Below are 16,640 nucleotides of genomic sequence, written 5' to 3' on the forward strand. Positions count from 1 at the left end.
AAGCTGTAATAGCAAAATGAAACTTGTTCAACATCTCTCTCATTATTAATATGAAGTATAAGGCATAAAATAAGGAGATATAATCACCAGCAGTATTTGCTGCTATCATGGAGATCTAGGGTAGAATTCAAGTGAAAACTGGATTCCCTAATGATGGTGAGATCCTCCAGATGCTACTCTTTGTGGATTATGTGCAATCACATCAAGTCCTAGAACACTACAGAACCTCCTAAGTGACATCCATAATCACTCAAAAAGAAATGGCCCAACTACCCACGTAGGAAAAATTGAGTAGCTAAAGAATGCTGTTGTCCAGATTAGTATGCAGTTGCATAGACAACCTAGAGAGCTCATTCATCACTGTGATTGTCTTGAATAGCATTGCAAATGGACATTTAGTCTTAAAATTGAACAAGAGGAAGGAAGTGAACAAACTGAATTTCCTTTGGGAAATTGCCATGTTCTTTTAATAACCCCCAAGTTCTTCCATGAAGGAAAAGGCCTATCTTTTTAATACCAATATTCTTCCAATATTGTATGCTGCAAGTCATGGAATACTGTGTTCTCTGAAGAATTAAAGTTCACATAAGGAACAGTAGAAAGGTGAAACATGAGCATTATCAAGCAGTGACATATTGTGAACAAGAAATGGAGCAGGGGAAGTTTAAAGGATTTGATTCAAAGGAATGTGAGAAAAACATGGGTTGTTCACATGGGGAGAAGAAGGAATAATCACAGTGTGCACTTTACAAGTCAACTCAAATATTAAGCTCAAGGAAGACTTCCAGTAATTTGGTAGACCCCTTGTGGGGGCTCGTGGGAATTCAGAGACAAAAGATACAAAGGGCAGATATAATATGGATTGAGACCTGCCTTATCAGAGAGAATACTTACACATTAATGGAATTGTAGGTCCATTTGAGTGTTAATATTTAAGAAAACTGAAGCCTCAAGAGTTTAACTGATTTACTCAAAGTCACACAGGTAATAAATAATCCACAGAGTCAGAACTTAGGACCCAGGCCTTAAGTTTTCAAGCTACAAGTTTTCTACTACACCATGCTACTTTTCTCACTTTTGCATAGAGTGTAAATCTTTAAATGCATCCATTTTTTCAGTTGATCCAAAAAACAACCCTGGGAGAGAGAAAAATGCCAGGTATTGCGTATTTCCTATTGGAACATCTTTCCACAGGGCCATAATAACTCTCCCAACAAAATTTTTGAAAGGCAGTTTTTGTTTCTTGCTTTAAAGTAAGTACCCTTTATACCTTTGCAGTAGCTTCAGGGCTAAGGAGACTATTTCTAGAAGATTGACTCCTGTTTTTTGTTCTTTGAAGTCTGCTATGTTCAAAATAATCTTCTCAAATTAAGATTCGAGTTGCCCAAAAACTGAGACACCTTAATGCTTGAGCACCAAAGGAATAGGAGGTAGTAGAAATATTGCCAGACTGAAAGCTAGTATGTGATCTACTCTCGCTCCCACACAGTTCTACCATAGCAGAGACTTAGCTTTTGCATTTGGTGGATAGCTAGAATGTTAACTGGGTCTGTAAGGAATTGTAGAACATAGAATATAAGAGCCAGAAGAGAGACCTTATAACATCGAGTGCAGTTCAGCCCGTATTAATAATTACTTGCTCTGTCCAAGGTATTATGCTTGGTTCTAGAATACAAAGACAAAAAAATGAAAGGGTCCCTGTTCTCAAGAACCTTCTACTAGTGGATGCAACATATATGGTTAAGTGAATACAAGATAATTTAAGGAGAGAAGGGAGCACTTAATAACAGAGGAGGGGCAGGGAATCAGGGAAAGCTTCATAGAGAGGAAAGGCAATGACTAAGCTAAGCTTTTAAGGAAGACATAGACAAATGGAGAGGGACTAAATTCCAGACATAAGGGTTAGCTTGTAAAAGGATGTAGGGAATGGAATATCAAATTTAGAGAACAGCTCTAAGTCCAGTTTGGCTAGAATATAAAGTGCATAAAAGGGAATAATGAAATAAGTCTTGAAGAGTGAGCTGAGACCAGATTGTGAAAAACATTAAATGTTAGGTTGAAGATTTTTACATTTTTACCTAGTGGCAATAGAAAGCCTTTGAAGATGTTTGAGTAGAAGAGTGACACGATTTGACCTGTGCTTTGAGGATATAATTTTGGCAACTGTGTAAAAGATAGATTACAGGGGGAATAGATCAGCAGGGAAACAGGGATAGCTAGAAAGATAAATGAGCTGGTGTCTATAGTCATATTTTAAAATGCTCTAAATCACTACTGATTAGAGAAATGCAAATTAAAACAACTCTGAGGTACCACATTATAGCTTGGGGAATGGGGAAATTAGAACACTAATACATATTGGTGGAATTGTGAACTGATCCATCCATTCTGGAGAGCAATTTGGAACTATTCCCAAAGGTCTATAAAACTATGCATACCCTTTGACCCAGCAATACCACTTTTAGGTCTACATTCCAAAGAGATAATAAAAATGGGAAAAGGACCCCCATGTACAAAAATATTTATAGCAGCTCTTTTTGTGATAGCCAAGTATTGGAAATTGAGGAGGTACCCATCAATTGGGGAATGGCTGAACAAGTTGTGGTATATACATGTAATGGAACACTGTTATTCCATAAGAAAAGATGAGCCAGTGGACTTCAGAAAAAGCTGGAAAAGATTTACATGAACTAATGCTGAATGAAGTGAGCAGAACCAGGAGAACATTGAACTCAGTAACAACAGCATTGTATGACCCACTTTGATAGACTTAGCTCTTCTCAGCAATGCAGTGATCTAAGGTAATTCCACAAGATTCATGATGGAAAATACTACCTACATCCAGAGAAGGAACTATGGAGTCTGAATGCATATTGAAGCATACTACTTTCTCTTTCTATTTTTTTTTTGTTTCTTCTTTCTTGTGGTTTTTCCCTTTGGTTCTAGTTCTTCTTTATAATGTGACTAATGTGGAAATATGTTTAATATGATAGTACATATATAACCTATATCAGATTGCATGCTGCCTTGGGGAGAGGGGAGTGGAGGGATAAGGAGAAAATTTAGGACTCAAAATCTTATAAAAGTGAACATTGGAAACTAAAAACAAATAATTTTTTTAAAGCTAAATGAGCTGGGAAACAGACTAAATTTAAGAGGCTATTATAATGATCTAAGTAACAAGCGATAAAGGTCTATAAGTGAAGAAAAGGAAGCTAATAAAACAAAAGTCATGAAGGAAAAATTGATAGTACTTGGCAACAGATTTTATATAAAGCAAGGTCAAGGATGATTTTTACAGTTACAAACTTGTGTGACTAGGACAAATGAAGTGCTCTTGACAGAAATAGCAAAGTTTGAAGGAGGGGGTAAGTTTAGGGAATATATGACAAGTTTGGATTTGGACATGTGGAATTTAAGATGCCAGGTGGAGATGTTCAGCTGACTGTTAGTGATGTTTGGGACTGGAGTTCAAAAGAGAGATAAGAGCTGAACATATGATTTGAGAATCATCTGAATGTAAAATGATCATTAGATCCATGGAAACTGATGAGATCACTTAGGGGGGAGAGAGAGAGAGAGAGAGAGAGAGAGAGAGAGAGAGAGAGAGAGAGAGAGAGAGAGAGAGAGAGAGAGAGAGAGAGGAGAGTTCATCAGTAAACATTTATTAAGCACTGGGGACACAAAGAAATACAAAAGAGAGTGTAAGTGAGTATATAGAAAGAAAAAAATAGGACCAGGACAGAGCCTTGGAGGGTAGCTATTATTAAAGGGAAGGAAATGGAGGATGAGCTACAAAAGAAAACGGAAGCATAGTCAAACAGATAAGAGGGAAACCAGGAGAGAACAGTGTAATGAAAAACACAGAAGAATGATGCATCCAGAAGGGTCAGAGAGTGTCAAAAGTTGCAGAATGGAATTGAAAAGCATTTAAGTGCTTTACTAGGTGCCAAGCCCTATGCTAACTAGTGAGGATACAAACAGAAAACTGAGTCTGTTCTAAAGGAGCTTGTATTCTAATTGAAGGAGACAATCATCATTGTGTTTGTCTTTCGTTCTTGAAGAGGACCATGACATCAGGGAGATGAGGACATGACTTGCAGTTGACCTTGATGTGAGGGAGGGAGGGCTGTGCAGGGTCACCAGCCTCACTTTCTCATCCAGAGTCATCTGGGTCCAGTGGTCAGGCAATCGTCAAGACAACTGGAGATGACCCAAGATGCAATGGGAGACCCTAGCCCTTTTAAGCCAAAGTCTTTTCAGGTTCTCATTTTGAGTGAGGTAATGCCCATTCAGTGAAGGCCTCTTTGAGAGGTGAATCAAGGGATAGCCCCTTTAATCCAAAAAAGGGGGAAAAAAAGAAAAAATCAAACTGGGAGGAAAAAAAACCCTTCCAGTTTCTTACCAAAAGAGAAACAGTTACTATTTACATTCACTCTGAGCCTGTAGGGCCCAAAAAATAACGATTAAGTGGTACTTGGGCAAGGACCTGTTGTTGTCAAATCTATGAGCTCCTAAGTGAATTGGGTTTAAAGCTTGATATTTGGGAAAGAAATCTAGCCAGTAAATCCCCCTCTCCCTCTCCATTTTCCAGCAGGAGACAATGGAGGAAGAAAGTAGGAAACAAGCATTTATTCAGCACTATGTCCCAGGCACTGTGTTAATCACTTTACAAATATCTCATTTGATCTTCACAACAACCCTGGGAGATAGTTGTGTTATTATCCCCTTTTTACAGTTGCCGAAACTAAGGCAATCAAAGGTTATGTCACTTAGCTAGTAAGTGTTTGAGGCTAGATTATAACTCTTGTTTTCCTGACTCCAGTACTGTATTCACTGAGCCATCCTCATGTTCAGTACTTGACATGTGAGCAAGGAGGAAGAGGATTGAGAAAAGGATTTCATAATTAATGGAGACAGGAAGGGGGAGGAGAGAAGAGGAAAGAATAGAGAAATGTTGAGAGATTGAGATTTCTTTTGCTAAAACTACTCTTAGTATCAGATGAGCTAGGGGAAGAAGGGAGACATAGGTATTCAGTTTTACCCAGGAGACAGTGACTGATGAGGCTGCACCTAAAATAGCTTGGGTAGGTGGGGAGCTGGGAATGATGTTGTTAAATAGAGAATAAGGAAAATGAGAATAGAAATTTAAAATGGGGGGAAATACCAAGTAGAACTTTGAGACCTAGCTTATTTCCTATATAATGTTTTTTTCTGGTTTTGAAGGAAAGGAATCTTGGGTTCTTAGAAACTCAGTTTCCTCATCTATTAAAAAAAGGATAACAATGCTTTGCCTCATACAGCATGAGGTTTTTGCAAAGACGAAATGAGATGATGGATGTTAAGTGCTTTATAAATCATAAAACACTATAGAATTGCCAAGCATTGTTATCATCGTTAAGTACAGTTTATTGGGAAATCAGAGGAAATATTATTTAGAAATGAACAGGAAAAAACTATGCAGCACAAAGGAGACAAGATTGTATTATTACGATACATAATTCAGCGATCATTTGTTAAGCACTTAATATGGAAGATTTTATGCTCCGTGCTGGGAGAACACAAAGAGAATTAGATATCCCTTGCCCTTAGGGAATTTACAGTCCACTAGATCTAAGTCAGATCAGTCACTTAGCATTTTTTGGACTGGAATTGAGCTTTGTCTTTATTCTTCCCCATCTTTTTTCCTCCCTTCTATGTAGCTGCAACAGCAAACTGTACCTCGAGAAGCTGCCCAGTACCAGCATTATCATCCCATTCCACAATGAAGGTTGGTCCTCTCTGCTGCGCACTGTACACAGTGTACTAAACCGTTCTCCACCAGAGCTGGTGGCTGAGATTGTGCTGGTGGATGACTTCAGTGATCGAGGTAGGCTCTTACCTGTCTTCTCTTTGCGCATAAAACAAATTTAGCAAATGATGGTGGAATGAATGAAAGATGTTTTACTTCTATAAAATCATCAATAAACTTTAGGTGCCTACTATGTGCCAGGCATTGTGCTAAGTATTGGGGATCCAAAGAAAGGCCCCTGCCCTCAAGGACCTCCCAGTCTAATGGGGGAAGGCAACAGATAAAGAGAAGCTGAAAAGTGAGGACTGGATTCAGGAGATAGTTACCCAGTTACCCAGATGTTCACAGGGGCATGTGAAGTCCCACAGTCAGGAAGGGAAATGATCTGAGGAATTGTGTTTCAGAGATGATTCTATCTTGCACAAGGATATTAGAGGTGAAAAGAACCTCAGAGATCATCCAGTTTAGTCTACTCATTTTACCAAAAAAAAAAAAAAAAAGGCAATTGAGATTCCTGGAAATGAAAATCTTTTTCCAAGGTCACACTGCAACATTTAGAGCTGAGAAAGACCTTAGAGATGAATCCCTGTGTTTTACAAATGAGAACATTGAGGTACACAGAGGTGAAGGGATTTGCCCAGATCATATCCCCAGTAAGTAGAGAAGCTGGGAGTCAAACCTACATCCTCTGAGTCCAAATCTGGTGCTCTCACCATAGCACCACAAGTGCTTCCCGCCTGGGTCAGAGCCAGGACTAGAATCCCTAGTTCTTCTTATTCTAAATCTAGGACTCTTTTCACTCAAATACCCCATCTTTTGTCTCCACATTATGCTTTTCAAAGTATTTTCATATCTGTTTTTTAGTGACCCTTTTGAAGATCAGGGAATAAGCTGGGCTAAGAAATTATTCTGTAAAGTTTTGCTGCTTTTGAAAAGGAACATTTTTATTTTCTGTTGGAAACAAAGCAGCTGTGAGATTGTTGGTCCTTTTCTGCAATAGAGATCATGATTTCCTCTCCTGTTGCCCTTCATAATCCTGGAAATTTTTAAATTATTCAAGACATGGAAGCTTTATTATCTGTTGGAAGGCTGTAATGTAATTGCTAAACATCATTTCAAGAGCTGTCTGTGTGAGCCACCTTGTTCAGAAACCCCAAGGCTGCTTCAAGTGGAAAATATGTCATATTAATCCAAATATAGACCATATTTTTCCTTCAAATATGAATTGTTTGAACCCTTAATATAGCTTATTATCAGCATTGTTTTTCAGGGTATTTTTTTTCCTTTCAGAAATATCTCATTTTAGGATTGTGACCTGTATTAAGAGTCAGCCAATATTTGGATCATTTCAGCATTTGTTCATTTACTCACCATCTACTAAGAACCTACTGTATACAGGGCACTTTCTCAATCACTGAGAGAAATCCAGAGTTTAGTTAAAACAATAGCTGCCTTCATGTACCTAGTAGAGAGATAAGATGCAAACACACAGTAATCCATGATAAGTGCATTAGACAGTTGCCAAAAAAGTATTATGTGAAATTTGAGGAAGAAGGTTTTTACTGATGAGGTAAGGGAAGACTTTTTGGAGCAAGTGGCATTTGAGTTGGTCTTTATAAGCTGGAAGTGAAACAGGGCTGTGTACTTGCTCCCATGCTTTTTAGCATGATGTTTTCAGCCATGCTGTCAAATGTTTTCAGTGAGGATGAAAACGGCATCAAGGTCAATTGTCATACTGATGGTAAGTTCTTCAGTTTGAAAAGGCTACAAGCCAAGACCAAAGAGGAGGGAGTGTTGGTGCATGATTTTCTGTTTGCAGATGATTGTGCACTCAATGCAGCATCTGAAGCTGAGATACAGTGAAGTAGGGATCAATTCTCTGCTGCCTGTGCTAATTTTGGCCTAATAATTAACACCAAGAAAACACAGGTGCTCCATCAACCACCACTGCACGTCCATATGTGGAACCATCGGTTACAACAAATGGAGAAGTTTTGAATGCTGTGGATAAGATCACTTATCTTGGCAGTGTACTTTCCAGGGATGTACACATTGACGAGGTTGATGCATCCATTGCCAAAGTTAGCTCAGTATTTGGAAGGCTCTGAAGAAAAGTTTGGGAGAGAAGAGGTATTAGACTGACTACCAAACTGAAGGTCTACAGAGCATTTATGCTGACCTCATTGTTGTATGCCTGTGAAACATGGACAGTCTACCAGTGACATGCCAAGAAACTGAATCGTTTCCATTTGAACTGTCTTAGGAAGATTCTGAGGATAACCTGGCAGGATAAGGTACCCAACACTGAGGTCCTTACTAGAACTAAATTGCCAAGCATTCAAACTATGCTTCAGAGAGAGCAACTCTGATGGGCTGGCCATGTTGTTCAAATGCAAAATGTACATTTGCCAAAAAGACTATTTTATGAAGAACTTGCATGTGGCAGGCGATCACATGGTGGTCAGAAGAGGCGATACAAAGCCCCTCAAGGTCTCTCTCAAGAACGCTGGATTTGACTGTGCAACATGGGTGACACTGGTGCAGGACCACTTAGCATGGCATGCCCACCTCAGAAAGGGTGCTGTGCTCTATGAGCAAAGTAGAATTGAGACAGCACAAAGTAAACATAGGATGTGCAAATTTGGAGTATCCACCCCAAATATTCATATGTACTATCTGTGCCCAACCTGTGGTAGTGCATTCCGAGCTCGTATTGGTCTGATCAGCCACAGTCGTACACACTGAAACTTCACTTTATCATGGTAATGTCATTTTGTTCCTCTTCAAAAACAACACAACAACTTCTAAGCTGAGTAGGTGAAATGAGAGAATTCAGACATTATAGGCATAGAGAGAGGCCAGAGAACACAGAGAATTGGGGGGAGGGCGCACCAAAGAGTGATCCATTTTGGATTTGAAAATACATGAAAGGAGAGTGGTATGGAATAAGACTGAAAAGTTATGGTAAGGCCAAATTTATGGAACCTTGAATAACAAGTAAGGAAGTTTGACCTTTATTGAATAGGTGATAGGAAACCCCTGAAGGTTTCTGAGCAAAGAAGTGATATATCAGATCCATGCGTAAGGAAGATTTTGTTGTTGTTGTCGAGTCATGTCCCACTCTGTGTGACCCCATTTGAGGTTTTCTTGGCAAAGATACTAGAGTCGTTTGCCATTTCCTTTTCTACCTCATTTTACAGATGAGGAAACTGAGACAGAGTTAAGTAACTTGCCCAGGATCACACAGCTAGTATCTGAATCAAGAAGACCACTTAGAAAGCTATTACAGTAATCAACATGAGAGGTAATAAGGGTCTAAACTAGAATATTGTCTGTATAAGCAGAAAGAAGGGTTCGGAAATGAGAGATGTTTGGGTGACATTCAGAAATGTCAGGATTTGGAAACTATTATGACAATTGTCATGAATAAGAGTAAGGAATTGAAGATTTTAAAGGTTTTGAATCTGAGTGACTGGAAGAATGGTGATGCCCCTAAAAGAAAGAGATGTTTGAAAAAGGGATGACTTTAGGGGAAAAATAATATAATAAGAGCTGTGGATGCAATTTGCAACCCATCCATGCCTATTTATCCTACGTGACTCACTCTGTCCCACCAAAAATGAAAAGGAAATTCTTACTCACCACCCTCCTAAGGATCATCTGCCATATCCAGGATGTAATCTGGGGGCAGGATATGGATATGCCAGGGTCAGAGTGCATGGGTGGTGATGGTAGAACCACTGATGTTGGTGTCCTTGGCACAGTTAGGAAATCACTACACTGCTGCTTGATTAAGTAGGGGAGAGTTTGGAAGCTTGCATAGCTACAGGAACTCAAGAGCAAGAGATATCCAGATGGGGTAATGTTGGTAATAATGGATGAAGGGGATTGCAAAGTTATGTTTGAGATAGTTCCAGTGGTTGGTACATGATCCACCTTCCAGTGCTTAGAATGGTTGACCCCTTTGGGGTCAGACCATGGCTTTCAGGGGGCTGGTGTCCCTACTTTAGGTAACAGTGGACTGGAAAGAAAAAGGAGAAATAAAGGAAGTAGAATCACAAAATCTTAAAGCTGAAAGAGACTTACAGAAGACATCTAGTAGAACTCCTCTTCCAGTTGTAATCCCTGTAATATCTCTGACAAGTGGTCATCCAACTTCCCTTTAAATACCTCTAGTGATGGGAATCCTTCCTAAAATAGCACATTCCACTGTTGAACAGCTCTGGTTTCTTAAGAGATTATTCCTTGTATAAATCCCAAACAGCAACAACTGTAACCTTTGCTTATTGGTCCAGGTTCTGCTCTTCTCAGCACATCTAATCCCTCTTCAGCACAGAATAGGTCATATAGACTGTTGAGTTGTTTCTAACTCAGGAAACATCTTTGTTCATTGAGTTAAACTCTGGTCACCATATAGAACATAAAGTAAATAAGAAATCAAGGTAAGGCTGATTTTAGGTGAAAGTAAAGAATTATTTTTTTCTTTCTCCCAAGTTTTCAAAATACAGATATAGTTAGGAAATCAAAATCATTCAGAAATGGGACAGGGTACATAAAATAACTAGCATTTATATTGAATTTTAAGGGTTTCCGAGTATTTTGCATCTGTTATCCCATTTGATTCTCATCACAACCTTAAGAAGATAGGTGCTGTTATTATCCTCATTTTTTGGGTGAGAAAACCAAAGCTGTAGGAAGTTAAGTGATTTGCCCAGGGTTACATGGCTACTAACTGCCTTAGGCAGAGTTTGAACTCAGCTTTTCCTAATTCCAGTCCATTGTTTTATCTACTATGCCACCTAGCTTCCATATCCCCATTGTCCTCTCTGCTACCAAGTATGCTTTCAATTTGCCTAAAGAAAATAAGTTTACATCTGATACTTTCATTCAACTATATAATGCAATTTATGTTATCCATAGAATGTTAAATATAAAAGAATAATGGTAGGATATTGAGCTGTCCCTGGATTAGTTCTACCTGAATTTTATTGAAAAGTTGAGAATATTTATATAATAGTAACAGTAATAAAAACTTTCAAAATACAGAGACCAAGCAGAGCAAAAGAAATCAAAATATGTGGAAACTAGAGGTATATACTGTCTTTGTCATCCTGATTGCGAAGGGTATTGTGCTGAAGATGATTTTCATGATCCTATAATAGATGAGATTATACTCAATACTTTTATTCAATTACAAATAAAATCATTTTATCCACCTATGGAATAGTTCACAGAAAATCTAATAAAAAGAATAATATCAAGATAGCAACTTGCTCTCGTATCATTTCTGCCAGAACTCTCATCAAAACTGTGAGGAGATGGGTAATGATAAGATTTTTGCTTCATTCCACATTCATGTCTTACTCACGTGCTGAAAACAAAATAGACCCAAGTATAGCTAGAATAATAGAGTATTTGATTTCCACATGGAAGACTTTTCCTTAGTGAAACTCACCACCAATATAATATTGTCAAGAATAATTGATTTTTAAAAATGGCATTTTTCAGGGACAGTTTAAGCCCATTATGGTTCTGCCTTGCCTTAAATCCATTATCATCCCTCCTCAGTAGGACTAAGTATAGCCTCCCAAATTATAAAGGGAGTTGAACCAAATATCATGTTAATCACTTGCTGTACTTGGATGATATGAAGATTATATGTCTCCTCTGAAGGAGCTCTATTAAACAACTCCTTCAACTAATGGAATCTTCCTCCTATGATATCACAATGTCATCTGAACTCAATCATTGTTAAATTCTTATTGTATGCCAATGAAAGATTGGGACTGAGAATTTTTAACCTTAAATCCAGCAGGCAAATTGAAGTAGTGGGCAAAGATGATATTTGCCCATATGTTAATCTAATCCAGGAAAGACACATCAAAGATAGTACCATCTAGGAGAAATCTGTGGCTGAATATGTTTAGAAATTTTGTGATGTCCTGAAATCAAAACTCAATGAGAACACATTTAAAGCAAGTAGCACCTATATACTACCAATCTTAATGTACTATACTTTGGAAACTATAAAGTGGACCACAATACATTTGCAAAGTATCTAAAAAAAAAACCTATACAGTATTAATGAAACATAAGGTCCACCACCTTAACCAGCAAGAGAAATATTTTACTTCCTCACCAAAAAGGAAGAGAATTTACAGACATTTTATAGAGCATATAAAAAACAAGTTTAAAAACCTGCAGAAATACCTTTTATATGAACAGTAGTAATAACTGATAACAGATATACATGGATTAGACTAGCCAGATATGACCAAAAGTGACCTACCTCTGGATGGAACCTATAAAATGGCTAAAATTTGGAAACGGAATCAGAAGGCCTCCATGAAACTCAGCCAACAAAACAGCATTAACAAATGACTGAGTTTTGTGAATCTTTTTAAAGAAATTGAAGGGTTTCTGACAGCAATTCAGGACTAGATTATTTCCACCAGAAGCCTAGATTTACTAATTGAGGCAGCTTTTGAAAGTAAATGACAATTTTTTTTTAAAAAGAGCAGCATCTCACTGCAAATTGCAAAAATTTCATACCTCCTGATTACCTAGAAAGACTCAGTCAGATAACCAGAATTATATACCAGAAGCTCACCATTTTTCATAAACTAACCGATGAATAATGTTCATATTACAGATAAAGACCCTACATACATACAACATAAGAGAATTCAACTAACAACTATAACTAATAACTATACAGGAAATCAGTATTATCACAGACAGAATTGTTCTTTACAGCTATCCAGATGCAACACTGATCTGTAAAGACTTTAAAACACTTATGACTTTATGTCTATGTATATGTGTGTGAGGGTTGGGGGTGTTATAACCACATTGACTACTCATTTTTCTCAAAATGACATGGCATAAAAAACCTTCAAAATATAGGGGCTCAGTAAAAGAAATCACAGTGATGTGGGAACAGGATGAGGTATACAGCTAATAGCCTAGAATGTCCTCCTCCCTCCCAGCCAGTTCAGTTTCTAATATAAGACCCAACTCAAGTGTTGCCACTTCTACAAAGTTCTTTTCCCAATCCCACCATTGGTATTGAGTCTCTTTTGCTCCAACTTCACCCAGCACTTGTTGCACCTTTCTGACTTGTGTATTTTGTATTGTAGTTATCAATTTTTTTGACTAAAAGCTCCATAAGGACAGAATTATCTGATCTAAACTTCCCACCTCCTCCAGTGCCTAACATGGTACTCTGGAAGTGCTTAATGTTCACAGTACATAGATGTTTAATGAATATATGCTGAACTTAGAGTTAAAAATGACAAGATGTCCACAGTCCCCTTAGAACCCAAATAGAAAGAACGTGAACTCACTGCTACTAGGTCTAGTGTATATAGGATTAAGCATTTCGATGGCTTTTATTAAAAGATTAAAACTTCAGGATTGTTCCTGACAGTCTTATTTCTCAGGGTTTTACTGAATCATGGGCATTGTTCAACTTTTACAAAATCAGCCTGAAGTGTTTTACTCATTAACAGTTGAGAAAATAAGTAAATACCTTAATTTTTGGACTGAAGTCTGTAAGAGCTGGTCTTCCTCCAAATTTCTAATCATTGCCACTTAATTTGGTCAAAATATGACCTATGTGCACTTGCCAGTATCACTGACTCAGTGCTAGTGTCAGCTCCAACAGGCCTCTAACCTGTGGGTGGCTAGAACCAAACAGAGCAGGCCAGAGACAGAAGAGTCAGGAATCAAACAGAAGTTTAATTTCAAAGTGAGGGAAACAGCTTGTAAGCAAGGACACATGTGCTACCCCTCTTGGGAAGGACGTGCTTTAGTTTAGGCAGATCTCAATACTTGTACCTATGACTAAGCAGTGAACTGTAGCACTGACAATGAGAGGCCGCAGCAACAATGAGACAAGTTCGATTCATAGCAGGACTTCATGACTGGAACATGAGTACTTGTCCAAGCTTATCTGGTGCTTGTCTGAGCTCAGAGAATACTTGGTGGTGGTCAAAGCAATACAGTAATTGGTATGAAACAATTCTGGAATGTTGCTGTGGCTGAGATCATCCAGAGGATGAGCGCAAAGGATTGTTGTTATGCCAAACTCAAGTCACAGCTTGTACGCTGGACTGTAGCTCTGAAAAACAGGGTATCTCCTAATATTTTGACACTAGCTTTGTGAAACTAAAACTGTATTGCTTCAAAAGATGCATGACTTCATTCCTGTGGCTGCTTCTTCCACAATTCAGATTAGAGTCCCTTTATACCTTAGTATGCAACTTTTGTGAATTGCTGTTGCCAAAAATTGGAATAAACCTCTTTGAACTTTACCATTTATGTTCAAGGCACCAACGTCCCTTCAGTCTCACATGCTCACCATTGTTTTATCTCCTCACTCTCCTTCATTCCTACCCCTACCCCTACGAACAGCAATGTCAAACTCAGAGAGAAACAGGGGCCACTGAACTATACATACAGATCCCTGCTGGCCATGTATTGATGGCCAGAAAAGCACATATTAACATTATTTCTATTCTATTGTATTTTTATTTCATAAACTGTTTCCCAGTTATGTATTATTAATCTGGGCCGTACTCAGTTGTGTGCCTGCAAGCCTGCCTGTTTGAAACCTCTGCTCTACAACACCTCTGTGACATATAAAAAGTTTGAGGCATAGTTGCAGCAGAATTAACCATTTTATTAATCATGTTGCTGTTGGGTTAGTGGCACTCTCAAATGCTCCAGGCCCCTCATAGAATCCACTCAAGGCTTATATGCCTTTGGAAGAGTGGGTGCTCCTGAGGGTGGCAGTCAACTCAGATTAGTTAACAATTAATTAGAAGAATTAATATTTTGAGAGGTAGACCTTATCTAATGAGGGGCTGGGGACAGGGGGACCTGACTCTGATCAGTCTCCTTTTGGATCACCCTCCAGCCTTAGGCAATCCAAACAGAGGATCTGCACCCCCTGCCCAAACCTGCCTGAGTGGAACACAATGGGCTGGAATTCATCTTAGATTAAATACTTTGTAAGGTTTTCTAATTGGGTGGGGTCTCCCACCCAGGATTGAAAAGCATATACTCTGAGAATTTGGGCAATCTCATCCATCAATCACATCCTTCAGAGGCTGAACAGCCTACAGGTTTCTGAAAAAATCCTGGTCTCAATTCAGTAATTAATATAAGAGAGAATTAACCATTTCTCTCACCTTTCACATCCATCCCCTCCACACTGCTTACATGGCCACCATCTTTGTTATCCTCTTTTCCCTTCTGGTACTAGACAGTGACTCAAAAAAGCCATGTGGCATTATGGAATGAGCCCTGGTTCTGGATTCTCTTGGGTAGGAAACTCATCTCTGCCCCTTAACTTGCTATATCTCCTTGGGTTTCAGTTTTCTCCTCTGTAAAATAAGGGGAGTTGGATTAAATGACCTTTGAAGCCCTTTCCACCTCTGTATCTTTTATTCTGCAAACAAATTAAATTATAACTTCCATTAAGATAGAAACTGTATATCTTATTTTACCCTTTGCTGAGTCTTTTATGTAGTGGAAACTTAATAAACATTTCTCAGAATAAATTTCTTACCAGGCTTCAGTGTTGCAAACTGAATTTATCATCCTTCCCCCAAAACCTGTTTCCTTCCGTTCAGTCCTCCTGGTCAACCAGGCTCAAAATTTTATCACATTTGACTTGTTTTTTTCTCCCCATCTCTTACATTTAAGAAGTTGCCAAGTTTTTGTTGATTCTAGTTCTGAGATAAAATTCTCTAAATCACTGTTGTGATTTGTGAATCTTTCTAATAAAAAGCTGCTCAAGATTTTTGAGCAAAGTATGATATCAGATTTGTTCTTAGTAAAAGATCTAGCTGTGGTATTAAAAAAAATGAATTGGAGAGAAAGAAACTTTAGAGACAGGGAGGACCTTGTTTGGAGGCTCTTTTTTGTGCTACAAGTGGATGATCATGAGGCTTATTAGAGTGATAATAATGAAAAGAGAAATTACATGAATCCAAGAGTTGAGAAAGTAGAATAGCCTGATCTGATCTATTTAAACGAATAAATATAAGAGGTGAGGGAGAGGGAAGAATCAGAGTGGGTAAATGTTGGTACCATAGACCAAAATAGTGAAATGTGATAAAAACAAGTTTAAATGAAAAGAAAAAAAGCTTGGTTCCAGATGTTGAATCTGAGTTGCTAGTAAGATGTCTATATAGATGTATCGTGTGTGTGTGTGTGTGTTTGTCCTTCATTGCCAAAGACCGTGCCATCAGAGAAATAATGACATGACTTGCCCTTGATTTTATTTTGAGTGAGGGAGGGCTGTGCAGGTCACCAGCCTCACTTCTCCTCCAGAGCTATCTGAATCCAATGACCAGATATTCATCAGGATGACTGAAGATGACCCAGGATGAGGCAATTGGGGTTAAATGACTTGCCCAAGTTCACACAGCTAGTGAGTGTCAAGTGTCTGAGGTGAGATTTGAACTCAGGTCCTCCTGACTCCTGCTCTATCCACTGCACCACCTAGCTACCCATAGATGTATCCTGTAAGCAGTTGGAAGTGCAGATCAGGACTAGAGATAGAATTGGGATTCAGTTGAATAGAGATGGTAGTTGAAGTGTGAATGTGAATGAGATCTCACTCAAACTTTCAAAGGAAGAAATTTAGAGAAAAATGTAAAACTTCCTACATAAGATTTGACTAACTCATATAGGGCTTCCTGTCCTACTGGTTTAGCCTCTCCTGATGCCATTATTACAATAATCTTCTAAATGAGAAGTAGACCTAGAACAAAGTACCCATGTGTTCAGTAAACCCCAGAACACATCTCTGGGGGAAGAACTTTATTAATCAAGAATT

General features: G+C 38.4%; 1 protein-coding gene across 2 annotated transcripts in view; it reads left to right on the forward strand.

The window, feature by feature from the left end:
* The window catches only part of GALNT10 (polypeptide N-acetylgalactosaminyltransferase 10), a 173,520-nt gene that overhangs the window by 95,149 nt on the left and 61,731 nt on the right, over window positions 1-16,640 (forward strand). For both annotated transcript variants that reach the window (XM_072630798.1, XM_072630799.1), the window contains exon 4: window positions 5,703-5,869. In XM_072630798.1, the coding sequence (XP_072486899.1) occupies window positions 5,703-5,869 (167 nt within the window). The remainder of the gene's footprint in view (window positions 1-5,702; window positions 5,870-16,640) is intronic.

The sequence above is a fragment of the Notamacropus eugenii genome, chromosome 1 (genome assembly GCF_028372415.1).
Source record: "Notamacropus eugenii isolate mMacEug1 chromosome 1, mMacEug1.pri_v2, whole genome shotgun sequence".
Lineage (NCBI taxonomy): Eukaryota > Metazoa > Chordata > Mammalia > Diprotodontia > Macropodidae > Notamacropus > Notamacropus eugenii.